General features: G+C 36.5%; 4 protein-coding genes and 1 long non-coding RNA gene across 5 annotated transcripts in view; 2 read left to right on the top strand and 3 right to left on the bottom strand.

Moving 5' to 3' along the window:
• On the bottom strand, positions 1 to 2,491 carry LOC136269007 (DDRGK domain-containing protein 1-like). Its single transcript, XM_066064477.1, has 7 exons — positions 2,333 to 2,491; positions 1,232 to 1,405; positions 825 to 946; positions 672 to 773; positions 465 to 623; positions 353 to 409; positions 1 to 301 (listed from the first exon to the last, which is right to left on the bottom strand). The coding sequence occupies exons 1-7, from the start codon at positions 2,415 to 2,417 to the stop codon at positions 95 to 97; spliced, it is 906 nt and encodes a 301-aa protein (XP_065920549.1). The 5' UTR covers positions 2,418 to 2,491; the 3' UTR covers positions 1 to 94.
• LOC136269001 (exocyst complex component 2-like) lies at positions 2,464 to 17,740 on the bottom strand. The gene is made up of 25 exons (XM_066064469.1): positions 17,556 to 17,740; positions 15,735 to 15,905; positions 14,040 to 14,234; positions 13,524 to 13,720; positions 13,209 to 13,287; positions 11,514 to 11,659; positions 11,376 to 11,457; positions 11,218 to 11,320; positions 10,716 to 10,837; positions 10,579 to 10,662; positions 9,678 to 9,808; positions 9,328 to 9,399; positions 7,934 to 8,207; positions 7,812 to 7,882; positions 7,667 to 7,750; positions 7,273 to 7,329; positions 7,152 to 7,216; positions 5,899 to 5,977; positions 3,421 to 3,537; positions 3,182 to 3,323; positions 3,067 to 3,122; positions 2,895 to 3,017; positions 2,780 to 2,841; positions 2,673 to 2,729; positions 2,464 to 2,613 (listed from the first exon to the last, which is right to left on the bottom strand). The coding sequence occupies exons 1-25, from the start codon at positions 17,677 to 17,679 to the stop codon at positions 2,538 to 2,540; spliced, it is 2,769 nt and encodes a 922-aa protein (XP_065920541.1). The 5' UTR covers positions 17,680 to 17,740; the 3' UTR covers positions 2,464 to 2,537.
• Positions 17,585 to 21,742, top strand: LOC136269005 (uracil-DNA glycosylase-like). Its single transcript, XM_066064475.1, has 10 exons — positions 17,585 to 17,743; positions 19,051 to 19,452; positions 19,600 to 19,651; positions 20,085 to 20,128; positions 20,188 to 20,242; positions 20,423 to 20,465; positions 20,519 to 20,607; positions 20,658 to 20,722; positions 21,296 to 21,409; positions 21,469 to 21,742. Exons 2-10 carry the CDS (start codon positions 19,078 to 19,080, stop codon positions 21,619 to 21,621), a joined length of 990 nt encoding a protein of 329 aa, XP_065920547.1. The 5' UTR covers positions 17,585 to 17,743; positions 19,051 to 19,077; the 3' UTR covers positions 21,622 to 21,742.
• On the bottom strand, positions 21,627 to 24,976 carry LOC136269008 (protein rolling stone-like). Its single transcript, XM_066064478.1, has 3 exons — positions 24,820 to 24,976; positions 23,104 to 23,203; positions 21,627 to 22,535 (listed from the first exon to the last, which is right to left on the bottom strand). Exons 2-3 carry the CDS (start codon positions 23,200 to 23,202, stop codon positions 21,729 to 21,731), a joined length of 906 nt encoding a protein of 301 aa, XP_065920550.1. The 5' UTR covers position 23,203; positions 24,820 to 24,976; the 3' UTR covers positions 21,627 to 21,728.
• Positions 24,580 to 25,495, top strand: part of LOC136269010 (uncharacterized) — an 8,484-nt gene continuing 7,568 nt past the window's right edge. Inside the window, exon 1 of the long non-coding RNA XR_010707187.1 lies at positions 24,580 to 24,649. This is a non-coding gene — a long non-coding RNA (uncharacterized lncRNA). The remainder of the gene's footprint in view (positions 24,650 to 25,495) is intronic.

Consider the following 25,495-nt stretch of genomic DNA (forward strand, 5'->3'; position numbering starts at 1 on the left):
TTCATTGTAAATTGTATTTAATATTTCACAGGGAGTCCGTGGCTTATTGAACGTGGAGTCCTGTACATAGATACAAATATACACAATTTATAAATCACGCTTCCACTGTCTCAGTATGCAAATTTACTAAAGAGTTGCTTGACCTAGCTAATTCAGTAATTGAGACCCTTCCTCTCTGTTTAATAAACTGTGCAATCAATCTCAACTCCTCTGGAGATATATAAATAAACTTTCCACGGTCATCAATCACACCAGTTAAGTCACCAGACTCTTGAAGGCTTTGTATTCTATTAATAGCATCCTGATAAAGAAGAAAAAAGTAATATTTATTATTTATTCATTTGGATCATACTTGCGTGCGCAAGTTGAATTCTGCAGCTAATTCTTCTAGTTGAATTACTTTAGCATTCTGTAATAATTATGCTGTGTAATTAATAATCACAAAATTTCAATCATACACTGACCTTTATGTGTTGAATAAATTGCTGAAGAAGTGCTTGAGATTCTTCCTCTGTTTCTGCACTAACCCCTTCCTCTTCAACTACAAAAGCTTCTTTCAATTTTAAGTATTCTTCAAGTTCCCTTTTTTCTTGTTCCTCCTTCTGTTGCTTAGCTTCTTCTGCCTATAACAAAATCATGAGACAAGCGTACTTATACCACTTTGTAAGTACCTCTAACTCTTCTTGTTTCTTCTGTTTTTCCTCTTGTAACTTTCTCTTCTCTTCTCGTTCGGCTTCACGTCTCTTTCTGTCTTCCCGCATTGCTTCTTCTTGCTGTCTTACAAAGGCTGTATAGCAAACGTATCAAGTACTAGGATATCTGACCTCCCTAAGTGCTTTCTTGTCAGCTTTTGCTTGGAGACGACGCATTTTCTTTGTCCCAATTTTACCAATAGTGAGTGCAGTAACATCATCAAGACCAATGTCATCTTCATCTTCACTATCCCCTGATAAATAGTATTAACACAACCAACACTGCATGGATATGTATGACTATATGTACGTATTGTGTAATTTGTGTATGTAGTATCACAGCATACAATGTATAGCAGTTTATATTTGAGAGTAAAATTGGTGTCACAAATTGAAGTGGTAAAAAAAAATTCTGATAGGAATATACCAGCTTAAAATAGAATTCAGAGCTATTTTTTTACAAATGGAATGTCATAAAAATTCAAAATAAGCAGTACCTATAGAGAGACATGTATAAATACTCTACTGTATGCACATACCATCATGGTCATTGTCTTCATCTGCATCCCTAGCCAGTCGAGCTCTTCTAGAGGCTTGTAGTTGTGCTCGTAATCCTCTATTTGCTCTTCTCCTCACACCTGCTGCAGCTGCTGCTTGCCCGTCATCAACATTTTCACCATCCTCTGGTGGTTCTGAGGCATCTGACTTCTTAGCTGTATTATACACACATATTCATATATAATTACAGATTACAAATTATGGCTAGAAATTTAGAGGAAAACCCCATTTAGTGTTTTACAGTCGAATATCAAAGTAATCCCCATGTAACATAGTGAACAGAACTCCAGAACAGACGAAAAATCGCATCAAAGTAAATGTTCAAATATCTCTACATACAATACAATCACCATTATTAAGGCTTGGCCCACACCCTATTGATTAGATTTCACTGTGTTAGCTAATTAGAATGCATAAATATTTGTGTTTGCACAGCAAGTCTTGGGTTTGAGAGTGAAGCTCCTCTCTACAGTACATGTAGGTTCTAGTTTGTATATAAAATCTTACCTTTCCATCAAGATCTGGGACTGTCATCAGGTTCAAAACACACACAAAGTGAATACTAAACAGCATTAGGTACTGGCAGTGTATGAGAAATTGTCACACCAAGAGTTTATACTCAGCTCTTGCAAATATATACAGAAAAATAATAACAGCTATTATGGGATTTAAGTCAATGTAGTCTCTGCATGAAACACATCAAAAAAAAAACATTTATGGTTTGACAAATGTGTCCGAACCAGAGAACACCTAGCACAACAATGCTGTTACTAGATAATAAACAGGGGGATGAACCTTGATTTAGCCCAACTCTGACCTGTAAAATGGTTGCAATGTGAACTCTAAAGTGGATTACCCAAATTGCCAACTGACAATTCTCAAGTCTAGGATTGTAATTGCAATTTGGCCTTTGTCATGTGTAATCTTGTTGCATCAGCATTGGCACAAACCACAAATACAAATATTTAATATAGTTTCGCCAGACTAGCAGCACCATATTAAACACTTGTATACTTTGTGACAGTGTATGCAATGCAAAGTATTAACTGTATTTTAATAGTTCGGCCTTTCAATCGACTCACCTTGGCCAGGGCGCAGAAGCAACACCACCATTAGCACACCAGCGACAATGGCGACGGCAGCTATCCATAACAACACATCCATCATAACTGATTTACACCAGTATTGTGAGTGGGCACTAATTGAAACTGACTAACAATCGAAATCAGTAAATTATCCGTAAATTCGTATGAACGAAAGCTTGAGAATATATTATATGTACAGAAATTATACAGTAGTGCTAAAACATTTCAACTGCAGTTCTGTCTTCTTCCGGAATCTACCAATAATCTGCTTGACATACCTGCAGTAAATGAATTAAATCAAACTGCAAACAATACTATTTGTAGCTAATTCACTTACACTGAATGAGAATTAGGAGCCTTTCCCAAAATTTGATTAGCCAACTTGAAGTTCCGACTAACAAAAATTTAAAACAGTAAAAATAAAACATATTTTTAATTTCTTACTATGATCCTTCACTTAAATAAGGTTGCAGAACTGAATCAAACGCAGTTAACTCAACATGAGCCTGCAATAAACTTTCATAAAGCAGGTGTACTTATACTCATCGAGTTGACATACGTGTACTGCAGCATTTTCAGTGAACTCTCCAATCTCATTAAGTTTGTTGTATAGTGTATCAGTGATGTTCTCTAGAATGGTGGACAAGACACGCTGGACTGAACCAGGTGATATGGAGTACACCTACATTGGATACAAAATTATTACAAAGTTATTTGTTACACATTTATACCTCACAATGAACCAATACTAAATTCAACAAAACCTCTTGAACATAACCTGGCACTTCTGTGTAACAAAAATATAATTTTAAAAGTTGTAAGTAGTAGCTAACAAATTCATCGTACCTTTTACAATTGAATTTCTTTCATAATCAAACGAGTCTACATCTAGTGCTTCTTCTAAAATTTCTTCGATTGGTTCAATCTTTTTGCTCATGTATGCCTTAAATAGTTTCCCATCTAACGTGTTCAAACTATTAATCACCATCTAATAGTTATGAAACACAGAATATGGTGAGCTTGTTCACAGAAACAACAACAACACACACATCCCTACACTAGATACTAATCCAAAAGGTACTCACGATCTCAACGTCTTTACTAGAAGGATATCCGTGACTACGGAAACAGTCCAACAAACGGGGAACCACTTGAGACTTCACATACTGACAGTTGCTCAGTATCATCATTAATCTCTGGTCCTGTAATACAACAATTCATCCATTACATGCAGAGTCTTTCACCCCATGAACTTTACATAGTAATATTACAAAGATAAAGACTTCTGTCTTTATCTTCAGTCTGTCTATTAATTTCACTTGAGCCACTCAATGTTACATCAATGTTCAACATTTTTTGGTGCAGTAACAGCCATTTGTGTTAACAAACAATTCTACCCAATAATAAACAGGGGTGAAGCCCTACAATACAAAGTAATGCAATTTGTGCTTTAAACAAGGCTAGAGTCCTATAGAAATATTGCAATAAAGTAGTTGAGTAATGTGGGACTACAATATACTCTAGTAGAGCAATTGCCAATTGCAAGTTAGCATCAGAATGGGATTATGTAATAATACGTCCTCACATAAGTCTTGAAGCTTTGGTGATTTGGTAGAATCGCATATGGTATAAACAAATTTACTGTAAAAGTTCCACAATTTCCCACAATGTCAAATAGTGTTAGTACTGTTACTGTAGTTACTGTACTGTACAGCAGGATAACAATAAAGTATCTATCAGAGATGTCACCTTTTATTGTAAGGATCCCACAAAATTCCTAGTAATCCACCGATGATGGTGTTGAATCGAAACAGATGTTTAAGGTTTTATTTTTTTTGTTTTATTAAATTCCGATAGTGATTATTATTGTGCTATGCTAGCAAAATTTGAGGCATTACAGGCTGGAAATAGCACTGAACATAACTCATCTTACAGACTAACAGCGATTGATCACGTTTGCATAAGATCAAGATACTCTCCAATAAAGCAGTCACCACATAATCCATTTATTTATACTTTGGCAAAGCTGTTGAAATTGGCACCCTTACACTAGCGGTGAAAAATAAATGGGAGAACAAGTACAATCAATGATGCAACCACTGTACAGTGAAGCCTAACTTAGTGGCCACCTCAAAGGCCACCTCAAAGGCCACCTTGTTATAGTGGCCAGGTCCAAAAAGTCCACTTCACACTATTCCACTGATTAATAAGGTCACCTCATTAATAAGGCCAGTGGCCACATACTGCAGGACCAAACTGGTAAAACTTACACAATTTTATTTCTATGCATACAATTAAGACATGCTCCTTCGTATGATTACTTTCAGTCTCTGTATAATGTCTAGTTGTAAATTGCTGCTACAGTGACTATCCAGGTGTTGGTTTGTTGAAAGCCTTGGCCACTTTGTTTTATGGCTACATTAATGTAATTTTCAATAATAGGGACATCCTAATGTCAGGGGAAGGGACTAACTATTTCACTTATCAATAATGAATCGAGATACTCTAATACAGCATTCAGTATAAAACAGTCAGGTGCATGTAGATTGTAATGATTAATGATCAAAGAGCTTCCCGGTGTGCCCGCCCGCATTGGCTCAGGCCAACTTTCTGATCTGACACATAAAATTAACAATAAGTGGCCTTAGTACTATCAAGTACTGTAACTCTTGGTACTACTGTACTGTATGATACAAGATAATTGTCTCTGCACACTATTGAACCATACTCTAACAGAATGTACCATGCTTTCTCACCATTACAACACACATACACTAGTCAACAAGTGGAAGGAAAAATTAGCACTCCCACTGATACAGCAAAACAACAATGTGATCTAACAGCAGAATCCTATGGACAAGGGAGCATGCAACTCCATAAACAGTAAAAAAAATTCACACATGGCTACCATGTGCTATAAAAAGTAATTTTATAAAAATCCTTATTAGCACAATATACGGAGACGCATGCTGTGGTTCATTCTGCACATCTCTGTTGTGTGTAAGGATGATGTAATTAATGATATACATAGTAACGGTGTTACTGAATTTCACCTGTTGTATTGGTAGTGTACAGAGTTACACACAGAGTGACCTTGTCCATATGATTCAAAATGTGCTTCTGCTAATAGTGCCAATACCAATACCAGTACATTTCACCAATACAGATATAGTAGCATAACTCTATTGTAATTTTATACTACTTGAATTTAATGATTCACAGTAGAGAGTCAACCATCTGAACCTTAATGTTTGACATCACAAAATGACTGTTCTATTAGAGTTTTTATCAATAAGTGTATGACTTGCAACTGAACTACACTCAGTGTATAAATGAACGTTTGACTTAGATTACACAAACAACTTTCGTCTGCATTAACCAACCCTGCACTGTATGACAAAATACACACACAACACTCTGTGTGATTGTTCTATTAGGATAGTATAGACTATCAGCATATGCAAAAGATTAAGCCAATAATTACAGCAGTTTACAACACATTATCCAGTAATCTTAATCTGGCTGGGTAATACAGTAAATACATACACATTGCTATAACATACATCATTTGGAGAGCTACAGTCTTCTTCAGCTAAAGCTTCTGATGAACCATTCAGGTGATCCCTACTCCCTGCTTTCATGCTACAAAACAACAAAATGTGTGTGTATGTAACATTTAAAAGTATGCACATACAAAGAATTCTTTAAAAATTATAACACTTGTGATAACCATTTTTGTGGGAAAACCTACACTAGGATGACAAATTCAGATAGCACCAATGTCATATATCTGGAGTCTATAGCATCATGGTGGCTCAGTCTCCAAGTAAGGGCTTAAGAAAGAGACTTCACTTCTGTACACCAGAACACAGTGGTAAATTGTGTCCATAAAAGTTATAAATTTCCTGGAAATATTTGAGTGTAGTCTTTACAGCACAATATTGTGGAAACAAGTCAACCACTAAACCATGAAATTTAATCACCCATGAAAAATATGCATATATGGCATACTAGTTCACCAGTGAATATAGAATATGGTAACTAAATGCACTGCTGCAGAAAGCTGTACCATAAGCTTGGTGACACTATTTCCAAAGCCTTCCCTTAGACACAGGTTCGTACTTAGTGTAGGCGTAACAGTGTACTTGCATAAAAATTGGATGTCAACGCACACACATACACACACGTGCAAAACACACACACTACACACACGCGTGCACAGAGAACAGGATGGGATTAAACACCAGCAGCATGTTGTTATGTAGTAACTAATCGTTGCTTGAAATTGTCCATCACCACAAAAGACTGATCTTTCACATGTAACTGGTACCTCTTAACAACTTGCCAGACAGCAGATTTGTTCACACAAATACCATCACTGAAGAACCCATGTCTTTATGTCTAACAGACTAATTATTCAAAGTGTTTGCGTGAATCAGCATAGTTTCACTTACATCTACATAAGATTTGAAAACTATGCCTGCGGCAAGGGTGTGTACTTTTGATCCATAGATGTGTCCCGTTGTGGGGGCAAGTCAAAAGAAACAGGTGCTATATCTGATTTCAACTGTCTAATGGATAACACATGAGAAACAAAGCCATACAGATAACACAAGCAGAAACCAGTCGGATGACAACTGATACCTCTGTCCTAATTATACGGACAAAGTTGAGAGGGAAATGGGATAGATGCGTTCCTTTTTGATATCACGAAAACTTGTTGACATATACTAGCTAAATTTTCAGAGGTAACAGCCATTTTGTTATACCAACTATTTTATACACGTTTATGTAAGTACAGACAATTAACACACACATCATTTCTGTGTGAAGATCCTCTTCTTGCTGGAATGCTAAATAATGCAAAGTGTCAACAAATTTCTAACAGAGAGAATAACACACAATCATTAACAAAATTAATGAATGTATTTATATACCATGAGCATGTCTTGGAAGTACACACGTGACTCTAGTTTCAGTTGATTGTTACAGTCCTGCAAAAAAATTTTAATTTAGAACAAAAGATTGACAAACAAACTAGGGAATCTTGTATTGAAGGGATAAGCTGTCAAGCACATATAGTGTCATAAAAAACACTTTGTAAACCAGACAAGCTACATACCATATGAGAATTTTAAAAATTTGTAGCAATTATATGATTCTACAATTCTAAAGTTCACTTGACAGGCTGAAAAATGTATTTTGTGCCATTCTAATTGCCCTCTAGGACAGAGTTCTGCACATTAAATAAATAGTTTGACATGGATCCCCCTACCCAACTCTGTAAACATATATGCGTACAGTAACTACACAGTACACTGCTGGACTTACACTGGATTCTCCTGGTAGGTTTTCAATAACCACCTCTTTAAGTGTAATAAGCACCTCAACAACAATATTCTCAAACAAAAGAGGCTAAAAACAGCAAAGACTAGTACTGACAACTCAATTCACTGCAAACATCTTGTATACTTACCAGACTTGTAATACAACCACTGTCCTCTGCCTGCACCCTCCAGTCTTCACGTTCATGCAACAATCCAATGTCTACATTATGTTTACAGTGTAATTTGACTTCACAATTGAGCAACTTCTAACCTTCAGTTCCATGTGTGAATAAAGCCTTTGCACACAGCCCTCTCATACTAATTGACAGGTTGCTGCAGCAGTTTAGGACATTTTGTGGCAGCGAAAGATTAACAAAAGAGCTAAAACATGATCTCAGCTGTCTGACACATACTGGTAACCAAGCAGCCAGTGAATCCTCTAGAGATTCCTTCTGTTTCGTTTCTGGTAATGAATCTGCTTCATTTGGAAAAAATGTGGTATGGACCATATCGGAATACAGTGCAATTATCTTGAATACCATCTCCTATGTGTTTACCATATAAATATATATATATATGTGTGTGTGTGTGTGTACATTTCTGTGATATATAACTATAACTACATACATACACTACCCACAGAGAAAGTTATAACTTGTGAAAGGTGCAGTATAAGCAAACCAATTCACCACAAATTTAATAGCAGCAGTACTCTATAGTTGCCTTGGTGAAATGCCACTTATGTATAGTACAGTACAAACTGTGAAGCAAAAAGACAAAGAAAGGTAAGTCTATGCATCTATCTATCACTTGCATTGACAGCTTATGCCTGTGTAAAAAGGCACATTTTAGCCACAATGAATAACAGACACTGCATGTCAGTCGATTGGTAGGTTAGTTGGTTGGTTATTCAGTCGGTCAGTCAATAGAAAATTTGCATGAAATATGCAGAAGTCACTTTTCAGTGCCAAACTACTAACTACTACTGCATGCTCAATACATACATGTATGTCAAGGAGCCACTTTACACAGCTGAGCTGGTTGCTATGCACAACTTACAGTCATTCTAACATACATTAGATCTTTATATCTACATGTAAAGCCATAACAGTACATCCTATTTTAGCCTTTGATAATAATAAGTATCTGTGATTAAACTTACTATTGTCAAGAATGAAACCCTGCCATGTATAATGGAAGTGAGATATATATTTTTTGTTTCAGTGCATTTTTAAAAAAATTAGGGAATACAGAATGCAAGAATAACCCAGCTGGAACACGTAATTGCAATCACATACAAACACTAGCATGCCATAAATTATTTTTAAAGACAGCACTGTGGAATAACAGGTCATAGTATATAAGCAGTGGCTTGCAGGGCACATGATGGTCATGGATTAACAACAATGTAGCGAGTGTTCAACAGAATCTGTTTGACTGGTCCTGGTTGTTCTGGCACTCCAGGTTTTCCAGACTACTAATTATTATTACACCATCAGCTTTTTATAACAAATATAGTAATGTCCCCCCCTTTAAAAATGACTGCATCATAAGAAGTTTATGGCCTTAAATGATGTATCTTTCTGTTCACTTGTGATGATGGTGATGCATAACTTTTAGATTGCTTTGTGTTCGTGAGTACTTATATAGTACAAGTATCCTCACTTCAAATTCATTCTTATGATATGGACACAACTCTGCCATACGTTGCTGTTCCTCACTCATGAATGTCACTCCCTGTGAAAATATTAGTAAATTCACCATAGCATGAAATTAGTAGTTGAGTATTGTTTTGCAAAAAAGGTACCTTTTTCACACACATAAAATTTAACTCAGTTTTTGAACTTTGAAGCTTCATAACATCATTGCTTTCAAAATTTTGAAAAGAAACTTATTAGTACAAGGAGTCATTTGTTATAACACTTTGTTTGCTGGTATGTAAAATGTACAAAAGGTACCTTTTCACAAATCAAGGTACAGTACATGGTATACAACATACAATTGTTCATACCCACCTGAAACAGTGTTTTATTGAGATAAGTCTGACCCAGTTTCCACAGATCAGGAAGGTTCTCACTTATCAGACCAGTTAACTCCTCTACAAACAATATGCTCTTAGGACGACTTTGGTCTCCACCTTTCCAACCTGTAATGTAAACAGACAACTAGCTGGCCAGTAAAATTCCAGGGTAAAAAAACATATCTTGCCAACAGTTGAGATTACAAGTACCAAATTTCACTTTTCAAACAATAATTAATTATCCTCCAGGGTATCATGTCCGGTTTTTAGATGATACTCATGTTGAATGGCGGTCAAACAGGTTGTTTCCAAAAGAAATAGAAAGATACAATGTGCATTACGCCAAGGTACAGGTATGTGGCCTACAGGGTTATTAAAACAATTCAACCCCATAGAGCTGTAGAGCCAGAGATCCATGCAGCTATCTGCAGTTGGCCACAAGACATTGCCAGTCGCCAGGGGAAAAGCAGTCAGTAACAAAAGCAGATGTATCACACAACCTTGATCATTTGATCAACAGTGAAATTTAATAAACTGTCATGAACAATGAGACTGGTGTTCCAAGACTTGGTCACATATACATACACTAGGGCTGAAACAGATATCATATTATCTGGACATCTGGACAATAATTTACTACCCAGATAGTAATTTGAAGCCAACAGGATAATTTCTTTTCCATGATACATAGCTTCCACATTATTGTCATATGAACATTATGTTTGTTTCTGCTCTAAAGTACTTCATGTTCACGATAAAATATACAATTGTTTTATAGCAAGTGATGATGTCATTATCCATAGGATATCCAGAAAGATTTGTTCAGGATATCCGGATAGTAAAAATTGCTATCTGTTTCAGCCCTAATATACACATATAGCTGTTACACACAGTACCTGTAGAACCATCACTAAATGATCTGTTGTGTCCCCTATTTTCATCCAGCTCCACACTAACATTTAAAAATCCTGAAGTATCACCTAGGCAAGAGCTGCAATTATAACAAACTACATGCCACTGTACAGTAAGTCACCTGCACTGGTTGATGACTGGAACTCATCACTACTAGACTGTAACAGTTTTGTAATGGTCATGTACATGTTGGTGATGCAGTCCCATGCTGGGTCTCCTTCACAGTCCAATTCTAATAGATACCTATACAGGCCAGTATATAAATTCAATATATACATTGTGGTTAGGCAGTCAATAGGCAAGTACACAATTTATAAATGTTTACAAACTTCCATGAAAAAAAAAATGTACTACCTTGAACTACAGCTGATACCATATAAGAGCCTGGTCCCATTTAGTTTCCAGGGACATAGTACATTGTGAGAAATAAACACCAGGACATAAATGCCCAGGGCCATAATTCGATGCAATATGATATGGTACATGTAATTTCTAGCCCTCTGTATAGTAATGCAGATCAACCAACCCACACACAGAACTGCTGTGCTTGGTATTATGTAAAACAAAGCAAGCATTACAAGTGTTTTTGAATACACACGTATTACATTACACACTTCACTAACTTGATGGTCTTCTTCTGTTCTGCTAGAGTGCAAGGTAATGTGTACAGTTTCTTTGTCAAGTCCTTCCTAAAATCAGCAATTTGTGTTTCAACTTGATGCAACACTACAGTAAGCAGCAATGGAACATTCAACTAATAATAAATATGTGATGTACATACCCTTTTCAAATGCTTCCACCTTTGTGCCATCAAACAATGATCTTGCCCGTGCAAAATCATTAGCAACAATTTCATACTCACCCTTGTTAACAGAAAGAGATGTAATTCTATTATCATAGTGTGTACGCATATTCGTACATTTTTTATATTCATTTCAATGGTTTTGGGAAGATTAAATAAGAATCGATACCGCTGCAAAACACTGAGTGCATTTCTTGTGATGTCTGCTCTCCGTTTGCAACTGAGAACACTGTTGAATATCTTCTCTCCTTCAGTTGATGTTTCTACCAAAAAGAAATGTGTGCTGGCAAACATGAGTAGAAACTACAGTGCAATATGAACAACTGTGTTTGTGCATACACAGTAACTGTGACAATGTACTAATATGGGATAACTTATAATACGAAAATGTAAAGGAAAAAAAAAAAAATTTTTTTAATTCTACGTGGTTAGGGTAAAGCTTTGTAGTTGGGTGTGCCCATAAGAAATAATATCTTAAATTTCACTGAAATCACAAAAGAAACCATTGCAATGGTTAGGTGGTAATCAACACCTGGCAGGAAAACAGGCATAAAGAAGACTCATATTTCTATTGACTTAAAAATGGCAAGTTTCGTCCACACTTCCTGTTACAGAAAATTTACTGTAACTATAGCTAATCCTTATTTGGAAAAACACCACCTAGTCACTCAGTCAGTTTCATGTTCAGGTCTGTGTTACAGTCATTGTAAGGTACACACATGGGTGACATGAATGCAACCAGTTAGATCTAAGATGGAAGCAGTTGTGTGTGGAGACCCTTTCCCACAAATCTGGTCACCTGTGCAGTGATTGTGTATCAGTGCCTGGATGGCAATTGATGAGCACTTTGTGTACATGCCTGATTAAAGCATATTAGATGCCCCTTCCTGGATTGGAAGTACTCAGATGGGCGCTCATATAAATTACATGATGGTCCACATTTGCACCTGAAGTTCTGTAACACTCTATTCTACCAAGAGTGCATCATGTACTCTTCAAGTGGGTAGCCTGAATACAGTTTGGACACTTCACCTACAAAGTTTAGTCAATCGTTTCCTGGTGATTTACCTTCTACTGGTAACAAGCATCTGCTGTTGAAACCTTCCATTTTTACACATGTTTGTAAAAACAAAAATATGTACACTACTGTGCACTTGCAACAGTTTTGCTACACAGTATGTAGACATATGTTTTGCTCACTGGAGAGTAGAAAATGAAGCCAATGTTGTATATGACTGTCTTACAACCATTACCAGTAGTCACATATTTAACAAGATGGTAAACATTAGACACAGTCGTAGCCATAACAACAACAACACAGTGTTAACATGTCTCACACATGAGGAGACAATACATATTCACATCCGTGTCAACACAAACAAGCAAAGTGGAATTCATGTCACATCTATGTAACAGAACATAACAAGGGAAAACTGCAAAAATCTATACATGTCTGAAACATGCATGTTCTTGTAGGTGTACAATAGCATGCATGGTTAGAAGGTCATGCATGTATTGTCACATGGTCTATGCATGCACAAAATTTCCAAGTGAGTGAATATCATCACAGATTATATTACCAATATACGAGGTTAGTGGTCATCTGTATATATACACAATTGAATTATTCAAACTGGATATTAAATTTAAAGGACTAGAAAAGTTGATGTACAAACTTAAAAAATGCTGAAGAAATTATAATCTAATTTTTCAGGTTACTTATTTGAGGTGTGAAATACTAATTCATCAAATGTGTCAACTTTATCTCACCAACATTTCATGTCATACAGTAAACATTCTTCATGTACTTACCACGTAAAACTCGCTCTAGCTTGTCTGTTATAGATCCAGCTTCATTTTGACTATCTGTTTGAATCAGCAGTCCATTAACATTTAAACATAGTCAAGGACAACACAAAGTGATACATACTAGAGTTCAGTTTGGCACATTTTTGTAAGCTTATTTTAAAATGTTAAATATGTGTCCGACACAGACTTTAGCTTTCTCACAGACCCTAATGGGATACAGATATAGAAAAAACAGCTAAAATGTTAGCCAATTGTCCGGCTGTTTTTTCTCACCATACCCCCCCCCCAACATACGCACATGAAACCAGCAACAAAGATATCAGTAAGAGTGTCAAAACACTGTATGAAATCTCCCAACTTCTTTTTGATGAAGCCGGCTGTGCCTGGAGCTCGTCTCTCCACTTCTTCCTCCAAATGTTCCATACCAGCTTTTAGGTCTGTGAAACTAGTGAAACGATGCTTCTCCAGTAGGTACCATGCCGGTACAAAATTCTCTGAAGTGATATCACCACTGCCTACAAACAAACGTATGAAAAGCACCCTAAATACAACAGGACAAGGAATACAATTTGTGGATCGGCAAAATCAGATGTAATTTACCAAATTAAAATTCACACAATAATGTGATTCTATAGCTCTGTGGCTGCTGCCAGTGAAAAAGCAAACACACTTACAAATTTTAAAAGTCTATGAAATTCACAATTGTAAGTTGGTACATATATTAAGTTCCTTGTAAACAAAATATCAATCAGTGTTCTGGCTAGCCTATAAGTTTTTCTCTGGCTACACAGCTTATAACTTGTGTACTTATTGCAATCACTACACAATTCATACCATCAGGATAAAGAGATTCCACCTGCTCTACAGGTAACTTATTCCTGCCCACTCTGGCTTCATCAATAGCAATACCTAAAGGATCGTAGTCATGGTAGGATGAGTAGCCCGGCATGGGAGATTCTTCAATGCCAACTACTTCTTCAACAGATATCGGAGGATCATCTACCCACTTGTCTGATTCCTTTAATGGATCTACAGTGTGTAAGTGATATACATGAATGTGTTGTATAATAAAAAATGAGGATACGTCTGACATAAAAGAGGTACAGTTCATGTATACACCTTGTCCATTGCTACATTCGGAGTATTGCATTGCAAACCAAATAGTATCTTACACTATATCTTATGACACAAGTAGTGATACAGTGTAAAATCTAATGCTGAGAGTATTAATAATAATGTGAGAATGTACGTAGCAACAAACAGAGCTCTGAAAAAATTTACCTTCTCTAATACAACACACACACATTCAGCTTATGGTATCTGTTATGCAAGCCTAACAAATTTATTAATAAAAACACATGCATATTATAAATTTTCTGTAAATCATTCAACCGCCTGTTTCTGCATTGAAATGCTTTGCTGCCAGTGGCAAAATCTTGGTAATGTAACAGCTGCCAAAGCAAGAAAAGTTTTAAAATCTTCATTTCGTTTCAGTTCTTTTTAAGATGAGCAATATGAACGCTTGTTGGCAGCAGGTTCGCTTTCTAACAGATAATATAAAACGTACCCAGTAATGGATTCACCTGTATACGAGAACTAATATTGTTTTAACTAAAAGCCATAGTATATTTTCCCGATTATCATTGTACAAATAGATCTTCCTGTTGTTACCACTTTCTAGAAACTTCAACTAGACACTTGTTTGGCTTTCTGCAAATTAGTTAATACATGGGGTAATTTTCCAGATCCGGTAAAAAATATTATAAAAGTGCTCTACATGCTTGATTTTAGTTGCAATTTTTTGTGCTTTTTAGTATCTTGATATAAATAACAAGGATTTCTTAGGGAAGTACATGTGATCCTCGAATTAAAGATTCAAACCCACAACACAACCATGTACTTTTGTGCAAAACATCAGCCAAATAATTTGTTCTGTCTCTCTTTTGTTTTGCTTGTTAGTTTGAATGGAATGTGGATTGTAAAATGACTCAATGTAAGGGAGTGGAAAAGCTTGTGTAACATAGACACAAACACTTCAATTTTGTTTATACTGTAGCTTATATTCTTTGACCAAAGCTCCAAGGTTTCACTTTTCAGATGCATTTAAGCCTGACATGCCCCCTTTCACTTTGCCGTTACACTCCATAAGTTGATGTTTACAAAGCCTTTAAAATAAGCCACCACACCCAATGGCACAAGAAAACCAACCTTACCTGTATGGACTTAGTGTCTGTACGAGAGTATATGTATTTTCAAAACAGGCTGTTCTTTTTAATGTAAAATTAATGTAAAATTAATGTTCATTAGACTCAGGATATACATACAATCAGACAGATAAATTGCTAGGCACTACACACAAACATACACACTTGGTTTCTAAAAGCCAGGCACATGTAAACAGCTATTCACTGCATACGTGAGTGTAGGGGTCCACTGTGTGTGTCTCTGAAGCAAACACACAAATCAATACAAACACATGTGTATAGAACATGCTATACAAAGCATATACATCTACAACAAGTTGCATACCAATCACTTCTCTGATTCCGGTAAACCTCACTGTGCATGAACCACGCCCTCCAGAATAAGTTGTAACTACAACATCTCCTTTACCCACGGCATTACCCGAATGACAAATAATCTTGTTAGGAGATTGCCAATTTGCTGTTTTAGTACAATCCACATTGCATATAAACACACCTGCAGAATCCAGGTAAAACAAGTTACATAATAGAGTTAACATGATTAACTGATGATAATATATTATGTGGCTTGCTTGTAATGCAAATACGTAATATTATATAACACAACTATTTGCATTTGATTTATGTACAGCCTTATTCAACATGGTTCTCATCGCTGATGGAATAACCACCATAGTTACTTAGCAATCATAGCAGATTTAGTACTGGTTGAATGGTTTGTTCATGACTATGTAGGCCACATAGACAGAAGTGTATTTTCTGGCCTTTGTATGCAGTGAATTAGACAGAAAGTAAACTCCCACATTAATATGGTGGTGAAGGATGTGTCACGTTCATCGTGTGACAAGGGATGTATAAATGTATGTAACATGCATTATGCCACGGTTGGCCCACTCACCCACCCTTTACTTAACAGTTTTAGGTAGCCAGACATGAGATAGACCAATAATTTCTGGAACTTGGATTTGGGCCTCAATTTAGAATTGACATGCATATACACAAAGCAGAGTGGAGCTTTTAGATTTTTTCATGCGGCTAAAGAAGAATGCCCACAGGTTTTTCCCTGAATCACTTTGGGCTGAGCGTTTCAAATTTTTTTTGTTCAACTGTTATGATTTTGCTAGCCCCCACTCTACACATACATTGTAAGTGTTAGTCAGTGAGTGTTTGTATAAGGTTGTTCAGTTTTGTACTGTTGATGGTACATGTGTGTTACACAACACTAATAGTATCGTAAGTATAGTTGTATGCATGGACAATATAGCTATAAAGTAGGAGTGTATGTTGTGGAAGTATTAGTTTCTCATACTCAAAGCAGCAAAGAGTTTACCTTTATTCTGTAAAAAGAACATAGCGGTTTCCTAGCTAGTCACTAACTTCAAAATGTTTTATACATACACAGAATTTGGTGAAATAAACTTTTGGTGAATTCAAGCTCAACCTTTAGCGATAAAGATGCTAATCTCAGGCGCTATGAGTAATTGGCAAGTTAAACATTGGCGAATTTGTAGGACATTGCCAAATTTGCCAAAGTTTTCCCCCACCAAAGTTTCCTTCTATACGGCAAACAAATTTTAAATGTACTTCACCATAGAATGGGTTTGTGTAATGAACTCTAATACACCCCCAACTAAATTTTATCCCTAAACAAATTTAAAACGAAAAGAGGGAGGGATAAAATCTGAGTATGCAAACAGTTTGTACCAACTGCCATACAGATGCACTACATGCAGGGTCCACAGAGTTGCACAACAGTTTAAAATTGCCCATTCAAAACAAACATTTACCCATGTCTTGCACTAGCTTCACCATATTACTGTGACTCCTTTATTTATTTAATGGACAAGAAAATAAAATAACATCAATTAAGTTAATAGGCCATTGGCCTCTCGTTATGTCCATATCCGATTTCTGTCCAAAACATATCCAATTTGTTCTTAAAGTCATTAACTGATTGGACAACCTTCAACCCTTAAGTCTAATATAATTATGCACAGTATTGTAAGGCCAAGCAGCACTTTTTCTCTTTGTAATGGGATAGGGGGAGCCAATTTCAACTAACATGTATTATCTAAGGTCAAGAAATGAGTCCAACTTTTCCATATCACCGTGTATTCTAATTTATTCGGGCTGTGTTATACGTTACTTTTTAAATCATCTCTGTTCTTTCCTAAATTTTGTCCTCTGATGGTCACTCTAGTTCCTTCCTTCCCCTCCCTCGGGGACAACCCGGTAACTTGAGGCTCTAGGTCTTTATCCAGCATTTCCATCCTTCGTGTTTACAGGATCACGTGCACTCGCGCTAGTACTTCCGCAGAGACAGTGATACACGTGGTAAGCTTTTCATAGCCTTGTACAAGTTGCAGTGGTTGGATTTTTGTTATGTAAACAGTAATTTGCTAGATCTGTGCACACTTTAAACAATTATGCCTGCAACTGTATGGTTTCCCTCCCTCATGTAGTGAGGATAATAAAAGCAAGATAAGGGACCTAATGTGTAAGCTTCGATCTGACAGCTAAACTAAAGTTCTTGTAATGGTAAATCAGTTTGTATATTTAGGGAAATAAGAGATGGTTTGAGTAATACCTGACATGAAGCCAGTGTTTTGCTCCATTGGTCATAAGTTGTACTGTTGTACCTGGATGTACACGTTGGTTGATGGGTGATGATTTTGACACTTGTGTCAAATCAAACATGTGGCTAGACACATTTTCATGTTAATAATGCAGTCTGCTTGGTTCATAGTTTGTACACATGTTACGTAAGAAAGTAAATAAATTAAAGAGCAGTTGATCTGACTGCATGCCCAGTACAGTCATTTTAAAAAAAGAGTATTACATTAGTTTTGGTTATTTCTTATTTGGTATTTCACAAAAGTTTCAAGAGTTGCGATAAAAAAACTAGCAAGTAAGGGGTTCAGTAGATATTATGCTTCACGTATGGTTCAGGATAGTGTACATGTAAAAGGTCTTCCATTAAGCATTTGAAAGCATGCTTGCATTAATAATTTTGTCAACAAATTTTATGGCTAGCACTGTTACAAAACAAAGTGTATATAGAGTACCATATTGTACTGAGCCCCATCATTCATTAGTTTTGTACTGGATCTATTGTGAAATGCCTAACAGTGTACAGTACATGTCAAGTGTGAGCCTTCATGTCTGATAATGTGTGTTTCTACAAAGGACAGTGAATGTGCTTGTGCATATATTTATGTACATGTGTACATCAAATGTCTGTGTGTATGTATGTATGTATGTATACTTTTACCATATGTGGTCAAAAACTGTAGGGCTGGCTTGTTTTAATTAAACAGCAGATGGCTACTTTTTAATATAACTCAAAGAATGTCTGGTGGGGATGGGAACGTGTGCCATAGAATTTTTAGTGTACCATTGTACATAGGGTGGATCATTTATGGCTGCACCTTCTCATCTTTGATCTGCGTAATCTACAAATTCCTTTTATAAAGCTATTTCTGTCGGAATACCATTTTGCATATTACATATATATGGGCCTGGCAGCTATTGAACGGATTGGCCTGACATTAATACCCATGAGAAATAAATGTGTTCTGCCGTTACACACCATGTAATGCAATACATTTGTTTTCAATGGTTATGTTGCTTCCCTGTGATAGTTGGTTGACCATTGGATATCAACAATAATGCCACCCAAAAAGCCCACATCAAAAAAGGCAACAACCCCAAAGAAGCAGGGAAAGATTACTGGCTTCTTTGCTACCCCTACGTCATCTTCCAAGGCAGCAACCCCAAATAAGCAGGGAAAGATTACTGGCTTCTTTGCTACCCCTACGTCATCTTCCAAGGCAGTGGCAACAAAGAGGAAGAAAGCGAATGATGACGATGTACCTCCAGCCAAACGTGCACCTGACGTAACACCAGAGCAGCTAAAGCAGATAGATCAAAATAAGAGTGAAGCTGAAGTGAAACTTTTGAAAAAGAAACTTGGAGTGGATGACCTTGATGCTAGTTGGGTAGAAGCATTGTATTCTCAGTTCAAAAAGCCTTATTTTACTGAGGTGATTAAATGTACATGTGCGTACAGTACGTATGTGTGTATTGTAGTAATCTGGATAACCATGGTGATGCTTATATAATGTGTCACTTATGTATGTTTTACTTCAATTTGCATCCTCAATACTTTAAAAATGTGTTTGGTTATATAGCTATGGTCTTATGTTGAGAATGAACGCAAGAAAGACACTGTTTACCCTCCAGGTATGTACATTACAGTTTATGAGGATAAAAACTTTAATTTTTTGTTAATTTAATCACATTAATTGAAGATGATTAAGTAAGTGGCTATGAAATGGTGTGAAATTGCTGTACAGTTTGTTTAAACATATGAAATTGCCCATTGGCTGCAATATCAACAGTGGTAAGTAGATGAAACATTTTTGTAATTGTCGCACAAGGCTACTGTTTACAAACGTTCAGTCTAGAGTTACCGTAAAATTTATGTAGAAATGTGTGTAGGCTTACAAAATCTTTTAGACACATTAAGACTGCTCAATTTTGTATATCCATAAATCATTAAAACTGCGGACAAATGTCCTGATATCCTAAGGAAGGTGTCCACGCTTTGTTCATAAAGTAAATATTATATACATTTCGTGTCTTTATCATTGCTGGTAATATTTTTATACTGTAGTCAAAGATGTATTCACATGGATGATTGCATGTCCCGTCACTGACGTAAGTTCAGTAATCAGGTGACCGTGACCGTGCATTCTCATTAAGATGACAATTGACAGATCAAAGTTGTTATACTAGGGCAGGATCCTTATCATGGAAAAGGCCAGGCCCATGGTGCGTAAGTTTTAGTGTTTGTCAATGGGCATAACTACATGATAATTCAGTTTTGACAATTCTGAGATGGTATCTTAATTTATCAATACACGATGCTAGTAACAGAACACTAAAAAGTGTTTAAATGTTGTGGGGCTCTTTTGTCTTCAATGGGTGGTCACTGCATCTATGGACATACAGGTTTGTGTTTTAGTGTTCCCATTGGAATCCCTGCCCCACCAAGGTAAAGAGAACTATAGCCTTGTGAAATTAGTTAACCTTCCATATTCATTACAGCTTGGTGAATATGTACAAGGAATTAGTGTCAGATATAGCAGGCTTCAAGATGCCAGACCATGGATACCTCATGGGATGGGCCAAACAAGGTGGGTACTTGTTTACTATTGTATTTGGAAAGTGTGTTTTGTGTACGTAGGTGTTCTTTTGCTCAATGCATGTCTCACGGTCAGGGCTCATCAACCAAACTCACATCAGGGAAAGGTACATACAATTAGCATTGTACACATGTGTCCTGCATACTTCTAAATCAAAATTGCCAGTAGCAAACCATAGATTTATTTATGCCGACGGATACATTTCTTAATTTATTGCATTACCCACATGTACACTATGGAAGATCAACTGATGGAAAAATACCATATTTCTAGAGCTTGAAATGTTATGCCATTAACACCATGTTCATATTACCTTCAATTCACTTGCATAGAACTCACTAACTGAGTGTGCTAAGTATAAGTGTAGGTATTTGTGAATTAAAATGGCATCAGTTTCAAGATTACACAAAAATGTTTTATAGCCATCTTGAAAAACACTTCTTGTATCTCTCTGAAGTTTAAGTATAGTAATGCTACTACACCAATGCTTAATGGTTAGTGTAATTTATTTAAGGAGTATTAAATTGTTTCTCATTTATTTAACTAATACCTACAATTACTCAGAAGGTCTTCAGCAACATGAGGTTTCTTAGAACTGGCAGAGAGAAAGTTACCCATGTAGCAGATGTTTTGGCTTGTTTGCTGTGTTTAAAGCTTAGTGTGTGTTGTAAACCTTTAGGGATGGGAAAAGCTAACAGATGCAGTAATTAGATGGATCAATGATCACCTTGATGGTGTGGTCTTTTTGCTGTGGGGTTCGTACGCACAGAAAAAAGGCTCCTCTATAGACAAGGTTAGTGTATATATGCCTTTGATGATCAAAAGAATCACATGAAATATCCTACATCATAGAAAAAACACCATGTCTTAAAGACAGTACACCCTTCTCCGCTGTCTGCTCACAGAGGTTTTTTTGGGTGTAAACATTTCTCAGAGGCTAATCGATTGCTTCAAGAGTCTGGCAAGAAATCCATTGATTGGTCTTACTTGCCAAAAGACAAATAGTCTAGTTTAACCAGTGAAAAACTCATTCATAATTTAAAATATATGTACTGTATAGTTTGTGCTTTGTTTACAAAACTATGTGATTTTAAATCTTTACAAAAACACATTCATATCTGTTCTACTGTTTCATCATTGTGTTCTCTTTTACGTCTACATGCCTTCTTTGCCAGCCAATATCTGATTCCATACATGGCAAACATTACTAAATGCACCAGTGGCAAGAAAACCAATACTGTAAGTACAAGAAGAACAATGGCTTGACCAAGTTCATCTCCGTAGTCAAGCGATGAATAGATGTAAGGTTCCCCTTTTGCATTGGTCCCATCAGCAGCGTAGTATATTCCAGAGAATACTGAATACGTAGCTCCAACTGCAACAACGTACACAACATGGTACAACCTGATGATGATACCTGAGAACCAAACATCAAACAAAGCCACAATTCCATTTACTAAGTGAGTATTGAGGTTTACACCATCCAGTTCATCTCCACTAGAGTAAACCACTGACCAGTACAATATTGGTATGGCTATCGCTGCTTCTAGACCTATTGTCTCTAGTAGCCATTGTATCTTTTGATACCAAACTACCTCCATAGTGTAATCAGCTCCTAATAGCACTCGTACCATCTTCTCCTTGCCATTTAGATTGTTACGTTTCACAAAAAGATCGTGTCGACTCAGATCCTGATTAACATAAGTATAGTGAATAAAAAACTGCAATGTGACTGAGATTGCTGAAACCAGAAGATAGGAATTAAAGAGCAGAAATGCCCAGTTGGTTAGGAAAATAAAATATTTGGGTCCTCCATTTGAGTTATGTATTCCAGAAGGCACAAGCCATGCTAAAAAGTACAAGGACACGAACCATCGGTAGACCACAAACACCAGCTGCCACATCCCTCCTGGCAACCACTACACAAAAGAAGTGAAACATGATTACAGCAGGCATGTTGGCGAAGATGTTTCATCAGTGTTATTTGTGTATGGTGGCTATTCACATCTGTCAAACCCAGCCACTACATTCTGTCGTGGGCCAAGGTATGCACACAAAATCTTTTGATAACTAATGCCTCTGTATAGCTAGGTAGTACATTAATTCTCTAGAAGCCTTGAATAATAATCACCTACAGAAGCACTAAAGATCTACCATTAATCTACTTTACTAGCTCTCAGTGCATGAGGCACATGAAATGGGTGGGAGGTGATGGCTATTCAACCAAGCTTCTGTCAAACAAAAATACTAACTTGTGTGGAAACAGTACGAGTGCCTACATGAATACCTAGACACACACGCACACCAGAAGACATACCAGTGCTCAGCGTTCAAAGCAACTAAAGGATTTCCTACAGCATTGCCTGCTATTAAAGGACAAAGAAGGTGATTGAATTACACAGATTGATATGGGTGAGTGCTAAACTGATTATGGAGTACCCATCTTTAGGTAAACAAATCGTACACCATACAACTTTGTCAACTCACTGGTGAACATGTCAGTGGTTTATAATCATTGTGGTGGAATAAAAAATTCCTTAGATGGAACTCCGCACGTAAGAACTTCAAAATATCCTTGCAAGTCATCCTGGTTTCCACAAAGAAAAGAGAAACATAACATGTATTCATTTATTATACATACATACATACATACACGAATAAATCATTTAGGACAGGCCTTAATATAAAAAAACCATTATCTTGAAATTTTGGAAGAAATATAAGTACATAGCATGTCTGTGTGCACACCATTATTTCTATACCCACGTATGCACACACACACAGAGTCTATGACATTCATTAAACAAGGAGTCATGGGATATAACACTTTCCACTTTCATGCAGCAACTTTAGTTATCAGAAAAGTGCATTGGTGATGACACTTGACAACAACATGTATAAACTACATGATGTCATTTTACATCATAATCTTGCTAGATCACTTTACGTGATCAATGGCACATAAAATTTCTATAATTTCACTGAAGATTCTACAGCGTGACTACAGAGATAATACCAACAAAACATTGCAAACCCACAAATGTGAGCAAGTTATGCAGGTTTCTCAGGTACCAATGCACAAACTCTAGACAAATGGATTTGATGCTTAACACCTAGCTATAGTTAGACTTACAAATGGCATTCCTTTTTATAGCCTATCATTCTCAACAAACCACTTGCAAAAATGAGGCATACCAAACAGAGCAATGCCAGACATTTGTGCAAGTGGCAACACGAGTGCTACAGGTATCAACACCTGAATTGTCACACAAGGCCACCACAAACACAACTTTAAAAGAGTTTGGCAACAAGTTCCAGCCTGACTACTACAGATTCTGTTTCCATATCATTCTACTGGTGAAATTGGCATGCAACTAGACCATAAACATTCCTAGAAACTGTCCTAGAGCTACTAAGCATCCTAGTTTTTAATATAAATATTACATCGATTGCCAATACAGTGTTGGATAACAACTTTAAGCTAACAGTAAAAATTAACACACTAATTAACTAACATCATAAAGTATTTGTAGTTAATAGCACATGTGAACGGCTGGCTGCATGGTCAGTAAGTTGTCAAGAATCTATGAGGTGACTTTTAGTGTTACTGGTTCAGCCTTCTCACAGGATGGTAATTGTGATCTTCATAAATCTTAAATGGATAAATTAGTAGCAAAGACCAGCAAGACATTGTACTGTACAAACAATACATGGGTCGAGCATATTGACAATTAACACCCCAAAATACTTGTACATGGTTCCGAATAGAACACAAATAACACATTTGTGTCATAAATGCTCAAATCTATGTCCTTAGATGGACACAATCAGCATGGTCACGCTAAAGCCTTAAAAAATAATAAATAAATAAAATTTCCATTCCCAATAGGGATTGAGTGTGTACCTGCCCTTGCCCTGCACCTGGGGAGAAGCCAACACAGCGGGTAAAATTACCCGGGCAACCACAAACCCCAAGTTTTTGTTTCCATGGTTGCAGCGTTCACTTGTATAACCAAAGAAGCGCTATTGAATAGTAAGTACTTTGTTATCTGATAACTGTAACCATATATGTGTATGTGTGAGTGTGATATCGTGTGTGATAACCGAGGTGACAACTTTAACTGTATAGTTTGTAACGAACGATTTCATGTCACATCTGAAACACAGATCTATAGCAAGCACTGAAATAATACGATCACCTACTTGTCGTGAGTCCTGCGACTTTTGTTAACCCAGACCCGACTCCGTCACAATTTCCGCTGTCTCAATCCGTTTATTCCCCCGGAAACTATCATGACCATTAGAGGGTTGCTAAGACATAAGCTTATTAGATCTACTTAGGAGAGTAAATTACGAGCTCAATGCAAAATCTTTTCAATGTCTGTAAATCAGCATGCCAAACTCTTGTAGTAGACACTTGAAATTGTGAGGCTTGGTAATACTATATTATAAATCTCGCAGAATAGCTACTGGGAATTCCATTTGAAACAAGTGTCGTTTGTGTAAGACATTAACAGCTAGGTAGCAGCATTGATAATGTTATCACAAACAGGACTGAGACTCCCCGGGTCAGTGAGGACTGCCTACTTTCATCAAGACTCCACCATGCTACACACACTCTACTGTTGTTTCAATTTTTTCTAAACTAACATATTAACAACTGTGACCTACATAGATTTTCATGGAAAACTGATAAGCTAAAACTTGATAGAATTTGAGCATATATTTCTTAGAAGCTGCCATATATTTTATGATGTACAAATTTTATATAAAATATATGGCTACCATGCAACAAGACAGTACATTAGATCATAGAACACAACAATATTAATCTTAACCACATTTCATAACAACTTCACAGGTAGCGTCTTCGTTTAAT

The sequence above is a fragment of the Dysidea avara genome, chromosome 10, assembly GCF_963678975.1.
Source record: "Dysidea avara chromosome 10, odDysAvar1.4, whole genome shotgun sequence".
NCBI lineage: Eukaryota > Metazoa > Porifera > Demospongiae > Dictyoceratida > Dysideidae > Dysidea > Dysidea avara.